The sequence below is a fragment of the Somniosus microcephalus genome, chromosome 12 (genome assembly GCF_052327205.1).
Source record: "Somniosus microcephalus isolate GS21.2 chromosome 12, FLI_Smic_1.0, whole genome shotgun sequence".
NCBI lineage: Eukaryota > Metazoa > Chordata > Chondrichthyes > Squaliformes > Somniosidae > Somniosus > Somniosus microcephalus.
In genome coordinates this window covers 14,175,531-14,191,072 of record NC_140998.1, presented here as the reverse complement: position 1 = coordinate 14,191,072, position 15,542 = coordinate 14,175,531, and the positions used below count along the sequence as shown (strand labels likewise).

Below are 15,542 nucleotides of genomic sequence, written 5' to 3'. Positions count from 1 at the left end.
ATCTATTTTTACGGAAAGAATATCATCTTTTTGTATAACAAAAAAAAATCTTTTGCAGGGTTTTCCTGCCTAGATTCTGTTTATTTTTTATTTATTGCATGTCAGGTGAATTCTTCAAGGGAGAACCAGACCAAATACAATAAGTTGAGAGGCAAAATGAAGTTGAAAATAAGATCAGCAAAGAGACAATATGAGAGTAGAATGGCGGTTAACATAAAAGGGAACCCCAAAAATCATCTTCCGGCATGTCAACAGTAAGCGGGTAGTAAGAGGCGGGGTGGGGCCTATTAGGGATAAAGATAGTGATATATGCTTAGAGGCGCAGGACAAGACTAGAATACTCAATAAGTACTTTGTATCAGTGATTACTAAGGAGGTGGATGATGACAAAATATCAGTAGAAGTGGAAAAGGTAGAAGCAATGGAAGGGGTGAAAATTGAGACAGGATGTATTAAAAAGGCTGTGTATGCTTAGACTGGATAAGTCGCCTGGTCCAGATGGCTTGCATCCCAGGTTGCTAAGGGAATTGGGGGAGGAGATAGCGGAAGGACTTGCCATAGTTTTCCAATCTTCCCTAGATGCAGGGGAGGTGCCTGAAGATTGGAAAGTGGCAAATGTGACACCGTTGTTCAAGAAAGGGTGTAAGAACAATCCTAATAACTACAGGCCGGTCAGTTTAACATCAGTGGTGGGTAAAGTTTTAGAAACAATAATCAAGGAAAAAATTAACGGGCACTTGGAGAGGTTTAAGCTAATTAAGGAGAGCCAACACGGATTTGTAAAAGGCAGATCGTGTTTGACTAATTTAATTGTTACTTCATCAAAAAATTCAAAGAGGATTGATGAAGGGAATGCAATGGGTGTTGTCTACATGGATTCTAGGAAGGCGTTTGACAAAGTACCACATAGAAGGCTGGTTAACAAAATTGAGGCTCATGGAATAGGTGGGTCAGTGGCAGCTTGGATAAGGAATTGACTTAAGGACAGAAAACATTGAGTTGTGGTAAATGGCTGCTTTTCAGACTGTTTGGAGGATGGTAGAGTGGTGTTCCCCAAGGGTCAGTGCTGGGGCCACTGCTTTTCTTCATATAATGACCTGGATATTGGAATACAGAGTAGAATTTCTAAATTTGCCGATGACACCAAACTTCGGGGTGTGGTAAACAGTGAGGGTGATACCAATCAACTGCAACAGGACATAGAAAGGCTAGCAGAATGGACAGACGAGTGGCAGATTGTATTTAATACAGAGAAGTGTGAGGTGATGCATTTTGGCAGAAGGAACAGGGAGAGGCAATATACACTTAATGGCACAGTTTTAAAGAGTGTGCAGGGACAGAGGACCTGGGAGTTAATGTGCATAGGTCCCTGAAGGTGGCAGAACATAGAGAGAGTGGTTAGCAAAGCATATGGGATCTTGGGCTTCATAAATAGAGGTATTGAGTACAAAAGTAGAGAAGTTATGCTGAACCTTTATAAAGCGCTGGTTAGGCCACAACTGGAGTATTGTGTCCAGTTCTGGTCCCCACACTTTAGGAAGGATGTGAAGGCTTTTGGGAGTGTGAAGAGATTTACCAGAATGGTTCTGGGGATGGGGGATCTTAGTTACAAGGACAGGTTGGAGAAGCTGGATTTGTTTTCATTAGAGCAAAGGAGGTTGAGGGGTGATTTGATAGAGGTGTACAAGATTATGGCCGGTTTGGATAGGCTAGACGGGGGAAAGGCTGTTCCCACTAGTTGATGGTACAAGGACTAGGGGACACAGATTTAAGGTTTTGGGCAAGAGATACAGGGGGAATATGAGAAAAAACTTTTTTACGCAGCGAGTGGTACCTGGAACTCGCTGCCGATGGAAGTGGTGGAAGCGGAGACACTCGATGTTTTCAAGGGGAGACTGGATAGGCACTTGAGGGAAATAAACTTGCAGGGCTACGGGGATAGAGCGGGGGAATGGGGCTGACTGGGTTGCTCTACAGAGAGCCGGCACAGACTCGATGGGCCAAATGGCCACCTCCTGTGCGGTTATGACTCTAATCAGAGTACCTTTCTTTGCCCATTAAAAGAATTGTATTTATTTTGCACCTGATCACATTACAGGAAAGATGTGATTGCACTAGAGAGGGTACAAAGGAGATTTACGAGGATGTTGCCAGGAGTAGAGAATCTTAGCTATGAGGAAAGATCGGATAGGCTGGGGTTGTTTTCTTTGGAACAGAGAAGGCTGAGGGGAGATTTAATTGAGGTGTATAAAATTATTAGATAGAGTGGATAGGAAGGACCTATTTCCCTTAGCAGAGAGGTCAATAACCAGGGGGCATAGATTTAAAGTAATTGCTAGAAGGATTAGAGGGGAATTGAGGAGAACATTTTTCACCCAGAGGGTAGTGGGGTTCTGGAACTCACTGCCTGAAAGGGTGGTAGAGGCAAAAACCCTCACCACATTCAAAAAGTACTTGGATATGCACTTGAAGTGCTGTAACCTGCAAGGCTACGGGCCAAGAGCTGGAATGTGGGGTTAGGCTGGATAGTTTTTTACGACCGGCACAGACACTCTGGGCCAAATGGCCTCCTTCTGTGCCGTAAATTTCTATGATTACATCTCTCAGAAACATCTCAATGCAATTCACATACAATGGATTACTCTGAAGTGGAGTAACTTGTTAGGTAGGTAAACATGATAGGCATTTTGCACAGAGCAAGACCTCACTGACAGCAATGAGATGAATGACCGTTTTGGTGACAGTGGTTGAGGGATGAATATTGGCCAGGATAACCTCCTCCTCTTCAAATAGTGCCATGGGATCAAACACCCATCTGAACCAGTAGGAGAGGCAGACTCAGTGAAAAGTCTCATTTGAAGGCCTGCGTCTTACTGCTTTGGTACTGCTCTGAAGTGTCAGTCCATGTCTTGGAGTGGGTCTTGAACCCATAACCTTCTGACTCCGAAGAGTGTGACACCAACTGAGCGAAACTGACCAATGCAGCTATATGTACAGTCATCAACCCAGCACAGACTTTAGTGACTTGATCACTTCAATTGTACGTTAATTGAGGTCCTCTTTTAAATCAGCTTCTGGAAACTGGTTCCCATTGTTTATGCAGTCAAATCCAATAGACTCAACAACAACTTGCATTTATATAGCACCTTTAACGTAGTAAAATGTCCCAAGGTGCTTCATAGGAGCGTAGTCAGACAAAAATTGACACCGAGCCACATAAGGAGATATTAGGACAGGTGACTAAAAGTTTGGTCAAAGAGCTAAGTTTTAAGGAGCATCTTAAAAGAGGAGAGGTAGAGGCGGAATCCCAGAGCTTAAGGCCTAGGCAGATGATGTCACAGCCGCCAATGGTGAAGCGAAGGAAATAGGAGATGTGCATAAAGCTGGAATTGGAGGAATGCAGAGGTCCTGAGGGTTATAGGGCTGGAGGAGATTACAGAGATAGGGAGGGGGCGAAGCCATGGAGGGATTTGAAAACAAGTATGAGAATTGTAAAATCGAGGTGTTATGAAACCAGGAGCCGATGTAAGTCAGCGAGCACAGGGGTGGATGGGTGAATGACTCATAGATTCAGTTTTACCTGAGTCTAAGAGTCTGCCACCAGTCTACTGCAACTGGATTTAACACACACACATGCCAGCTTTTCTTTCTTTCTTCTCAGGAATGTCTCAAAGTGCTTCGATCCAAAGCAGCCAGTGCGCCTGAAAACATTATAAGCAATTGAAAAAAGATGCTGACAAATCAACAAATACAGGAAAATTCAGAAATTTAATAGCTGCAGGGACCACGATCTGAAAATCTCTGTGCAAAAGGATACATTTCTTTAAATGCTGAAATATGTGTCGAGGCCCAAATTACAATTTAGGTTCATTTTTAAAAGACAAGTACCACCTGTGAGTTCATTAGCTTCCTCCTGTGTGCAACTTGCACAAATCTTCCACGCACAGGGCAGCAAGTAGGATTACCTGGAGAAAACTATCTGAAAGGCAAGGCCCATAGTGTAGGACGCTACCAGAGGAGCGCGAGATGAAATATCCGATAGCCGACATAAAACTTGGGTTATTGAAGTCTGTAGCTTGTAGGAGGAAAGGGATGGTTAAGTAAAACGAGGAAATCCACAAGTTGCAAGCAGTGGCGAAGCTAGTTTTGGCCAATTTGGGGAGGGGGGGGGGGGGTGGCGGGGGGAAACTTGAGATCTGGCCAACTTGGCAGGAAGGGGACAGAGTTGGGAACTGGGGAATGCCGACTTACCCGGTCAAAAGAATTAGGGACATAGGAACAGGAGGCCATTCAGCTCCTCGAGCCTGCTCCGCCATTCAATGAGATCATGGCTGATCTGCAACCCAACTCCATATACCCGCCTTTGGCCCATATCCCTTAATCCCTTTGCTTAACAGAGAGCTATCAATCTCAGATTTAAAATTAACAATTGATCCAGCATCAATTGCCGTTTGCAGAATAGAGTTCCAAACTTCTACCACCCTTTGTGTGTAGAAGTGTTCCCTAATTTCACTCCTTAAAGGTCTGGCTCTAATTTTTAGACTCTGCCCCCAGTCCTAGAATCCCCAACCAGGGGAAATAGTTTCTATCTACCACCCCCCCACCCCCCTTTCATATCTTGAAAACTTCAATCAGATCACCCCTTAACCTTCTAAATTCTAGGGAATACAACCCTAATTTGTGTAATCTCTCCTCGTAACTTAACACTTGAAGTCCGGGAATTGGAACCGATTGAGCCGGGAACTGCACAGATTTGCAGACCAAACCTGGGGGCCAGAGGTTCCTGGGAGCAAAATGGAGGCGGTCCTCCAAAGCCACATTGGCCGATCTTAAAATGATGGGGCGGGGGGGCGGAGTTGTTGTGATGCCTCTCCACCCCACCCCTCACTGGTTGTAGGTCCTGGCAAAGAATGAGTTAGAATAAAAGACAGTGGGGTAGATTTTCATCTTTAGCGGCTGGGCATTAAGCACTGTCTGGGTACAGGGCAGGAAGGAATATTTGGCGGGGAGGATTGCAATGCTCCTTACAGAACCCGATGGATTTTCCTACCTTTACTTCCAATGGAAAGGAAATCTGGCGTGAGAGCCTCATTGCCAGATGTTCCTTTCTGTGCCGAACCCCTACCTGGCAAAGATGAAAATCTACCTCAGTGTGCTGGCCCACTTTGAACATAAGGATGTAGAGTTTGCAGGTGTGTCGTTGGAAGATCAAGACAAATTTAGATGTTCTAAAAAAAATGTAGGAACAGATTACATACTGATTAAATTAAGACAATTTTTTTAGAAAAACGTGTGGCCTTATTCCCAGAGATTATCTGAGGTTATCCAAGCACCTGCTCCCTCTCAGGCCTCTGTCTCACCCCTCTCAGGCCTCTGTCTCACCCCTCTCATGAAAACTACTACAATTTCCCAAACCTGCCCCAGGCTTGGTTTCAACACAAAGCAAGAATCTGGTATTCAACAGTCAACTTCTTGGTTCATGTCGTCCCATACCAGACACGCATGCCCTGGTATTGTCAGATAAACCTCTCATACCATATTGGGTATGGTAGCATAGTGGTTATGTTACTGGACTAGTAATCCTAGAGGGCTGGACTAATGATCTGGTAGACGTTGAGTTCAAATCCCACCACGACAGTTGGGGAATTTAAATTCAGTTAATTATTCAGTTAAAAATCTATCATCAGTAATGGTGACCAAATCAGAAACTATTTGATTGTCGTTCACTAATGTTCTTACGGAAGGAAATCTGCCGCCCTTACCCAGTCTGGCCTATATGTGACTCCAGACCCACAGCAATGTGGTTGAGCTCTTAACTGCCCTCTGAAATGGGCTAGCAAGACACTCAGCTACAGAACCGCTACAGAAAACAATAATACGAACAAAAATGGCCAAAGGGACTGTGGCAGTTCAAGAAGGTGGCTCACCAGCACCTTCTTGAGGGTAACAAGGGATGGGCAATAAATGCCGGCCTTGCCAGCAACGCCCACATCCCAGGAATGAATTAAAAAAAACACCCAACATGTTCCACCATTCAACAATAGGCCACCATACAAGCCCTGCCATTCATGGATAGGTCTCCCTGCCAATCATTGATTGGTCTCCCGTGCCAAACAACCAACAAGTGCCACCGTTCACAAATAGGCCTCCCTAAAAGACACCCAATATACCCTGCCATTCATGAGTAGGCTTCTTTAACAACTCTTGACATTTATTCCTATTTTGGAACTATTACTTCAGTCGATACCCAGCTCGTCATATCTGCCTTAGGTCAACGATCATTATACTCATCTTAACAAGAAGATCATGCTGTCTATGGCAGGCATGCTGTGCTTGCAATACTTTTATAATCAAAACTGTTATATAGAGACAATGCGACACGGTAGCACAGAGGCTTGACACTCCCACTGCAGAGTCCCCAAACTCAAGACATGTCTCCACGTGGATGATCTCAGAAGGGCCACATCCAGACTATTCTCGTACTTCACAGAAACACTGGACTCCTCGTCATTGTGGAGTGATATAAATCTTCATTCATATCAGTGGTCTGTTTAAATTTCATAGCCCAGAAGCACAAGAAACATCACGTCTCATAAGAAATAGGAGCAGTAGTCCATTCGGCCCATCGAGCCTGCTCCACCATTCAATGAGATCATGGCTGATCCTCTGCTTCAACTCCATTCACCAGCCCCATCGCCATATCCCTTGATGCCCTTACTAGTCAGAAATCTATCGACTTCTGTTTTGAATATACCCCATGTCTGAGCCTCCACAGCCCTCTGGGGTAGAGAATTCCAAAGATTCACCACCCTGTGTGTGAAGAAATTTCTTCTCATCTCAGTCCTGAATGGCCTACCCTTTATCCTGAGGCTGCGGCCACTGGTCCTAGACTCCCCAGCCAAGGGAAACATTCTCCCAGCATCCATCCTATCAAGCCCTGTAAGTTTTGTATGCTTCAATGAGATCCCCTCATTCTTCTGAATTCAAGAGAATACAGGCCTAGTTTACTCAATCTCTTCTCGTACGACAGTCCCACCATCCCAGGAATCAATCTCGTGAACCTTCGTTGCACTCCCTCTATGGCAAGTATATCCTTCTTTAGGTAAGGCCAAAATTGTACACAGTACTCCAGGTGTGGTCTCACCAAGGCCCTATATAATTGGAGTAAGACTTCTTTACTCCTGTACTCAAATCCTCTTGTAATGAAGACAAGCATGCCATTTGCCTTCCTAATAGCTTGCTGCACTTGCACATTCACTGACTCATGTACAAGGACACACAGGTCCCTTTGAGCATCTGCATTCCCCAATCTTTCACCATTTAGGAAATACTCTGCCTGTTTTTTCTACCAAAGTGGATAACTTCAGTTATCCACATTGTAATCCATTTGCCATGTTCTTGCCCACTCATTGAGCCTGTCGAGATCCCCTTGAAGCCTCTTCACATCCTCTTCGCAACTGACACTGCCACCTAGCTTTGTATCATCAGCAAATTTGGAAATGTTACATTTAGTCCCATCTAAATCATTGATACTCCACTAGTCATAGCCTGCCATCCTGAAAAAGACCCATTTATCCGTACTCTTTGTTTTCTGTGTTAACCAATTCTCAATCCATGCTAGTATATTACAAATTCCATGTGCCCTAATTTTGTTCACCAACCTCTTGTGTGGGACCTTATCGAAGGCCTTCTGAAAATCCAAATACACCACATCTACCGGTTCCCCTTTGTCTACTCCACTAGTTACATCCTCAAAGAACTCCAATAAGTTTGGTAAACAGGATTTCCCTTTCATAAATCCATGTTGACTCTGCCCAATCTTACTATTAGTTTCTAAGTGCCCAGTTATTGCATCCTTTATAATAGATTCCAGCATTTTCCCAACTACTGATGTGAGGCTAACAGGCCTGTAGTTCCCCGTTTTCTCTCTCCCTTTCTTAAATAGCAGGGTTACATTTGCTATTCTCCAAACTGCAGGAACCATTCCAGAATCTATAGAATGTTGGAAAATGACAACCAATGCATCCACTATTCCAATGGCCACCTCCTTCAAAACCCTAGGATGTAGGTCATCTGGTCCTTTATCGACTTTTGCTAATAGTTTTACTAATAACAATTTCTTTAAGTTTCTCATTCTCGTCACACCCTTGATTTTCTCGTATTTCTGGGAGGAGTATTTATTTAATTTCTCAGCCATTTCCTCATTCCCCATTATAAATTCTCCCGTCTCTGACTGTAAAGGACCGACAGTTACCTTCGCCAGTCTTTTCCTTTTCACATACCTATAGAAGCTTTTACAATCCGTTTTTATATTTTGCGCTAGTTTGTGCTCCTATTCCATTTTCCCTTTCTTTATATCAATTTCTTGGTCCCCCTTTGCTGATTTCTAAAAAGATCCCAATCCTCAGGCTGACCGCTTTTTCTGGCAACTTTATAAGCTTCCTCCTTTGACTTAATACTAGCTTTAATTTCATTTGTTAGCCATGGTTGGATCACTTTTCCTTTTGGGTTTTTATGCATTATTTTCATGAATGTTAGCCGTATGTCCACCTTCATACTTTTTAGTGTAGTCTCCCAATCTACCATGGCCAACTTGTCCCTCATACCCTTGTAGTTTCCTGTTTAGATTGAAGGCCCTAGTTTCAGATTGGACATCACTCTCAAACTTAATGTAAAATTCAATCATATTATGGTCACTTGTCCCTAAAGGCCTCTTTACCACAAGATTATTGATTAGCCCTTTCTCATTACACAGTACCAGATCCAGAATAACATGTTCCCTGGTTGGTTCCTCCAAATACTGATCCAGGAAACCATCTCGCATGCATTCCAAGAATTCATCCTCCACACCATTAGTGGTAATTTGATTGGCCCAGTCAATATGTAGATTAAAGTCCCCCATGCACTTCTAATCTCTTGATTGATACTGTGCCCTACATTACCATTACTGTTTGGTGGCCTACACAACTCCCACCAATATTTTCCGCCCTTTGCTGTTTCTCAGCTGCATCCAAACTGATTCCAGTTCTACATCACGATCTGCCAAGCCAAGATCTTTTATCTCTACTGTACCGATCTCATCCCTCATCTCGTAGCTACTCCTTAACTGGTGAGGCAGATGCTATCTGCTAGCACATTGTGCATCAGGTCCGTTCGTGGTTTAAATAAGGCACCACACTGGGGAGCTGTAAGGTATCCTTCGCCTCACTTGTAGAAGCTTACAAGATGACTGGTGCATGATATGCTACACCAGTTGAGCTGTAGGTTCTCGTCTAAAATTGGAGCTCGCATACTTGGGAGTACTGTGCACAGTTCTGTCCTTTTGAAAAGGATATAGAGGCACTGGAGAAGGTGCAAAAAAGATTTTAAAGGATGATACCAGAACTGAGAGGTTATAACTATCAGGAAACATTGAACAGGCTGGGGCTCTTTTCTCTAGAAAACAGAGAAGGCCGAGGGGTGACCTAATCGAAGTCTTGAAGATTATGAAAGGGTAGACGTAGAGAACACGTTTCCATTTGTAGGGGAGACCAAAACGGGGGGGCCATAAATATAAGAGAGCCACTAATAAATCCAATAGGGAACTGAGGAGAAACTTCTTCACTCAGAGAGTGGCGAGAATGTGGAACTCGCTCCCACAGGGAGTAATTGAGGCAAATAGCATAGATGCATTTAAGGGAAAGCTAGATATGTACATGAGGGAGAAAGGAATCGGTCATGCCGATAGGGTTAGAGGTAGAGGGGTGGGAGGATGCTCATGTGGAGCATATGTTTTTGTGCTGTAAATTCTATGTAAAGTAATCTGCTGGCAACAGAGCGAAATGCGCTTCGCCCACCCGTGCTTTAACTTTACCTCAGTCTTCTCCCAACGTCGATGTCGCTCTTCCTGCGAGCACAATCACCCAGAAATTAATTTCGATATGTACAAGGAAACCTCCAAGCTTTATAATAATGAACAACCAGACCATACTTTATTGTAGATATTCAGCTACAATTACAAAAAGAAACTATTAAAAGGTAAAATTGTGATCCATAAGGTGCAGAATGCAAATCTCTGCAGCGAGTTTACAGTATGAATGAGATATATTCTATGTCCCTTAAAGACTGCTGCAGCATGTGATGACGCGCTTAATTTAGTTTCAATACATTTCGTATCCACTCCCATTCTGCTACAGGTGCTTTAAAATCACACTATTTACAGTACAGCAAACGCCCGCAAATACTCAAACGCCTCGCAAACACGCACTTCTTCTCTTCTTCTTCTTTTAATAAGTCACAGTTATCATTCTGCTACAAAATACCAACAAAACAATAAGTTTCTGCCGCTGCTGCTGACCCGCTGTTGCAATGAAGTTCGAGTGCATTAAAGTCATGTGTTGTACAGTGAGTGAGGGACTGCAGGCACACAATAGATAGCAAGTTAATCACCTTTAACAAAAAAAAAACTGTAGCAGTTATAACAGCAGCAAGGCCCAAACCGAAAATAAAAAAACAAGTCTTTTTTTGTGTTAAGCATATTAGCATATACATTTCTCGTTTGAAATGAGGTAAAGCATGGTGCCGAGTGCAATGCTCAAATCGTGCTACATGTATACAACAGCAAAGGGAAAAAAAGAATTGTGTTTTGTGTCTCGACAAAGACAAGGAGGAAATAAATTGCAGCATTGATTAGGACTTTAAAGTAAATGTAGATGGTTAAGTTACAGTGAAAAAAATATGGTTTCATATTGAATATAAATGCCAGAAATACCCACACTTCTGTTGATTTTTTTGAAAAAAGTGTGATGCACTGTTAATACTGGAAATACTCCCAAACTTGTGGCGCACTGTTTTGACGTCAAATCCTTTGTAGCATTTCTTGCCAAGTGAATTTAAAAAAAAAAAGATATATAAAGATGAGCGCTTGCCCAGGTCTACGCCCGCAGAAGGAGAGATCTTTTAAAAAAAAATATTGGGGTGGTAACAGAGTGTGGAAACAGGTACAAATCCATCTTCTGGATCATGACGCAGATTAAAATGAGCTTGTGCCAATCAATAAGACAATATACATATGACAGCAATTTTTAAAACAATTATACCCATTTTCCAGCTTATACATTAAAAAAAGTACCCTTTTTTTTAATTGCCACGTTGACAGGCTAAAAGGCTTTACTTTTCCAAATAAAGTGAAAGGAAAATGGGACAGGATGGGATGTAAAAACTGAAAGCCTAACATACGTGTTTCAAATTTCTATCTCCGATTCACGGGAACAACAAAATAAAACAAACGGCTAGCTCTCAAAATTTGAAGCACATCATGGCGGTAGGGGTGGGTGACAACTGCAGGTAACTTGAAAGCATTATCTAGAGAGCAACGGGACAAAATTCCCGAACGTATTTTTTTTTATTTAAAAAAAGGTAAATTAAAAGAGGTATTATAGTTACAGTGCAAAAACAATTATTTTTTTAAACATTTCAAGCATAATATATAAAAACATAGCACCAAAATAAAACGAGAAATCAAAAATGCATGCAAATAAGAACTGAGGTATTCAAAGGGAAGAACGCCTAATTGGTATCTACTGAAAACATAACCGCTATTTCGAGCCGAGCCAAGTAGGATGCATCCTCTCTTTAAAAGCTTGTACGCTGAAGACTGATTAAACGCGATCGTCTTTCATCACAGGATTTTCTTTACCTTGCCTGCGCCGCGTGTTTTTTTAGTTTAAAAAAAAAAGAATAAAACGATGGAACACGAATGCAGCTTCCTCGCAAACACACAGCTTTGGTGTAAAAGCCAACTGTTGGGTGCTATGGACAGACACCGAGGATAGTCGTGTGCATGTGTTGTGTGAATCTATTCTTTTTGTGTGTTTGTGCGTGTACATTTTCCCCCACCCCTCTTATAAATGGAAAGGTGCTCATATTAATAACAAAAATAAAATAACCCTTTCATTATTTTTTTTTTACAAAATCTGCAGCATATTTTTCTGAATGATATGTCTAAAGTTACTGTGTTGTTAGAGTGACAGTTTCTGTACTGCGCCACCTACTCAACTTCGCTTGCGTTTGGAAGCACCGCACTCACATCGTCAGCACAATGCACGCTTTCCCCAAAGACCACATAATGTAAATTTAGCTACTTCTTGCGTCAAAGAAAATTTTCAACACCTCGACTCTAAGTATCTGAAACCATTTTATCCGTATTAAAATATATGTGCAGCTACCTCTAGCTCTGCAATAAGTTACACAGCCACAGCTCCAACGGAGGTCAGTCAAGGGCTGTAGTTAATTATCATACAATGTGTATTAAATGGGAATGTAAAATCAGCTATAGAAATGTATCAAAAGGTTCAGGAAAACAAAACAAGTGGGGGTTACTTTCAATTAAGGCAAAACCCTTTTGATTAAATGCAAGAGACTCATTATGTGGCATTAAGTTGAACAAATGCTACTGAAAATGCCAGTCGCTTTAAGTGAAACCTGTTCCTATTTAAATTAAGTGCAAAACAAGGTTTGGGAATGCCATCTTAAAATGTGAAAGGATGACAAGGAAACAGGACGATACTGGCACGCTTGCTCGCTCGCTCTTACCAGCTCATACACAACAGTTTTACACACTGTGGCTGGACTGGCACTAGTGCACAGGTCGAGAATTTCAAGATTACTAAAAATGTGCAATCTAATAACTAATCACTTTCCAGCATAAGCTTCCTGGCTCACTAAACACCAAGCAAAAAGCTTCTACTTAAAAAAAAAAAAAAAAAAAAAAAAAAAAAAAAAAAAATTAAGTAAACATCATAGGGGGACCTGACAACTGTTAAAATGCTTGCAAAATGAATATAAAGCACTCTCGTGATTAATCTAGCAAAAGGAGGAGGAGGAGGAGGGAAAGGATTGTGTTCGCGCAAGAACTTACTATATACTACGATTAATCCTAAATTATACTACTTTAGTACAAACACTTTACACCTTCATAGAATGACTGGCTCACTCTCGACTTGACCCAGTCTCGCTCGGTGTGACCCCAGGTGAACTGATGAAGAGGTGCGGGCTGGACTGGGCTGGGCTGGGGGTGGTGAGGAGAGAGAGGACGGCCCCTCAGCTGTTCTGTGTTGGAGGCTGGTTTGCCTTTAGGCTCCGTAGCGCTCTCCGAGCCGCTGCAGACTTGGCGATCCTGTAACTGCGGCCAACTCCTTTGAATTTTCCTTTGCCGACCACCTCCACGGTGACGCGCACTTTGCCGTCGTATGTTCTTTCTGCGGGGCTTTAAGAACAAGGGAATCGGCAGTTAAAAAAAAACAAACCCATTCAATGGGACACTTCAGTCAAACGAAAATCAACATTTCAATGTAGTGCAGAATGATCAGTTTAACATCCCTACCCCCTTAAATCAGGTAACATTGGCTATTACAATTTTTATAATTCCTGCTCGTTATTTATTTCAAATAAATTTAATATATAAAAATATATAAATATAAACAGTGTGCATTAAATGAGGCTTGAACAATGTTCCCTCTAAGCTGCGCGCATGCACAGCCGCTCAGTAATCTGCAGGGTTCCGTGCAGGCCGCTCACAAGCTTTTCCATTTGAAATACCGCACGTGCAGAAATTTAAAGGGACCACGCATTGAAATAAACAGGCCGCGCAGAACAAAGACAATTTAGAGGGAACATTGGTGCACTGTTTACCTCATGATCTGGAAGGTAATATATAAAATGATAGGTTAGAAATCTAGGACTCGGCTAATCTGAGCAAGATTCCAGTACATTCTCTCCAGAGCACTGTTTCTGTTTGTAACAAGAGTTTTACGTACGCTGTGCACGCTTCACAGATTAGAGTCGCACACACACACACACACACACACACACACAATAATTAATTTGCTATCTAGTTAGGGTGACCTATGCAGGCTTGGAGTTTCACCTCCTTCCTAGACTGCTGATGTGGGTAACTCGATAGGAAAATGCTACAGTTTCTCATTATTGGTGAGTCTACAATGGTTCCTGAACTTCGGGGTGGGGGGGGGCGAAGAAAAACTTCTGAGTTTTAGAAATTTGAAACAAAGACAGAAAAAGTGAGAAAAGCACAGCAGGTCGATAGGCATCCAAGAGAGGGAAATGCATGTGGTAAAAGGTCATATCTAGCCTTTGTCTTCCAAATACTCATTGTCCTGCTGCACTTTTCCAACCTTTTCTATCCTTCGAACTTTATTCTTGTTTTATGAAATATACCATTCTATTTTGTGCAGTTAATCCACACGCCCCCACCCCCCACCTGTGCCTCCCAGTTAGGAGGTGGTGGCCTGGCAGTCTGGGCTGCCATCATCAATGTTCCCTTTAAACTGTGCGGCCGCGCAGCAGTCTGGAGCTCTCGCACAGCTGGTTCTTAAATGCAAAAACCGCGCCTGCGTGGATTTTTGAATGGGCCGTGTGGCCCAAAAGAAATTAGAGGGAACATTGGTTATCACTAGGCATATTTTGCACTATAGAAAAACACACTAAAGACAATGCACTTCTTATGGATTGCTCTTAATTCATCTCCTCAGGTTCCTTCCGGCATCAATCTCCGTGCTCTGGGCACCAAATCCTAGTGACAAAGAGCTCAAAATGCTCTTTATACATAATTAAATAGAAAGGGAATTAAAAAAAAACTACAATTGTACTGCTGGATGTTTTTGTATTGCCCCATGATTCAAGTGAGCACACTGTGAAAATTTCACACCCACCATTACGCTTGGAATCGGTGCTAGAGCCCAGAAACAGGCCGTTCGGCCCATCAAGTCTGCGCCACCAATATTCTCCACAGGATATCTAGTCTAATCCCACTCTCCCGCTAGCTCCCCACATCCTCCAATAATCTTTTTCAAGCTCGTGTATAATTTCCTTTCAAAGAATTATGGACTCTGTTTTAACAACAGTTTGTAGCAGAGAATTCCACATTCTAACCACCCTCTATGCAAAGAAACATTTTCTGTTCTCCTCTCTTAATTTTTTTTGTGATTATCTTAAACTTGTGGCCTCTTCTTACCGCCTTGTCGACCAGTGGAAGCGATCTGCCCTGGTTTACCTCATCATAACCTCTTATCGGGTTGCTCCTTAACCTTTTCAACTCCAATGGAAACAAGCTCTAATTGTTCAAATCTCAACAAAAAATCCCTCATCTATTTCCATTGCTTTTATACCCTTATAATGGGGTGAGCAAAACCGTACTAACCACAGCTTAACTAAAAGGTCTTGCGCAAGTTCCTTATTGCCTTGCATTGCATTCAGATAAGACTATCCTGAAATCCCAATGACACCAGATGCACGACTTCTGGCTAAGTCAGCAGGAGAATGCAGTGGTGCTGTTTTTAGTGATCTCCCCTTGTGGCAGCTGGATACTCAGATTTTTCCATTTGTGTCAAGTCCAGATAGGACCTTATTACGAAGATGTTTAAAAAGTTGTACTTTAATTTAATTTGCCATTTTCCGTAGGATCCAACCACCTTTGAAGGAGCTAAAATGCAACAACAAAATAAAAGCACAGCACTAAGAAGAGAAAGAGAGACTGACGATTTGGG

General features: G+C 42.4%; 1 protein-coding gene across 2 annotated transcripts in view; it reads right to left on the bottom strand.

The window, feature by feature from the left end:
• Positions 1-9,942: 9,942 nt before the first annotated feature.
• The window catches only part of dicer1 (dicer 1, ribonuclease type III), a 154,116-nt gene continuing 148,516 nt past the window's right edge, over positions 9,943-15,542 (bottom strand). Inside the window, exons 29-30 of one of the 2 annotated variants that reach the window (XM_086002597.1) lie at positions 12,952-13,246; positions 9,943-10,395 (exon numbers count right to left, since the gene is read on the bottom strand). In XM_086002597.1, coding sequence (XP_085858723.1) covers positions 13,081-13,246 — 166 coding nt within the window. In that variant the 3' untranslated portion in view covers positions 9,943-10,395; positions 12,952-13,080. Of the gene's footprint in view, positions 10,396-12,949; positions 13,247-15,542 lie in introns of both variants that reach the window. The other variant, XM_086002596.1, reaches the window with a different exon arrangement.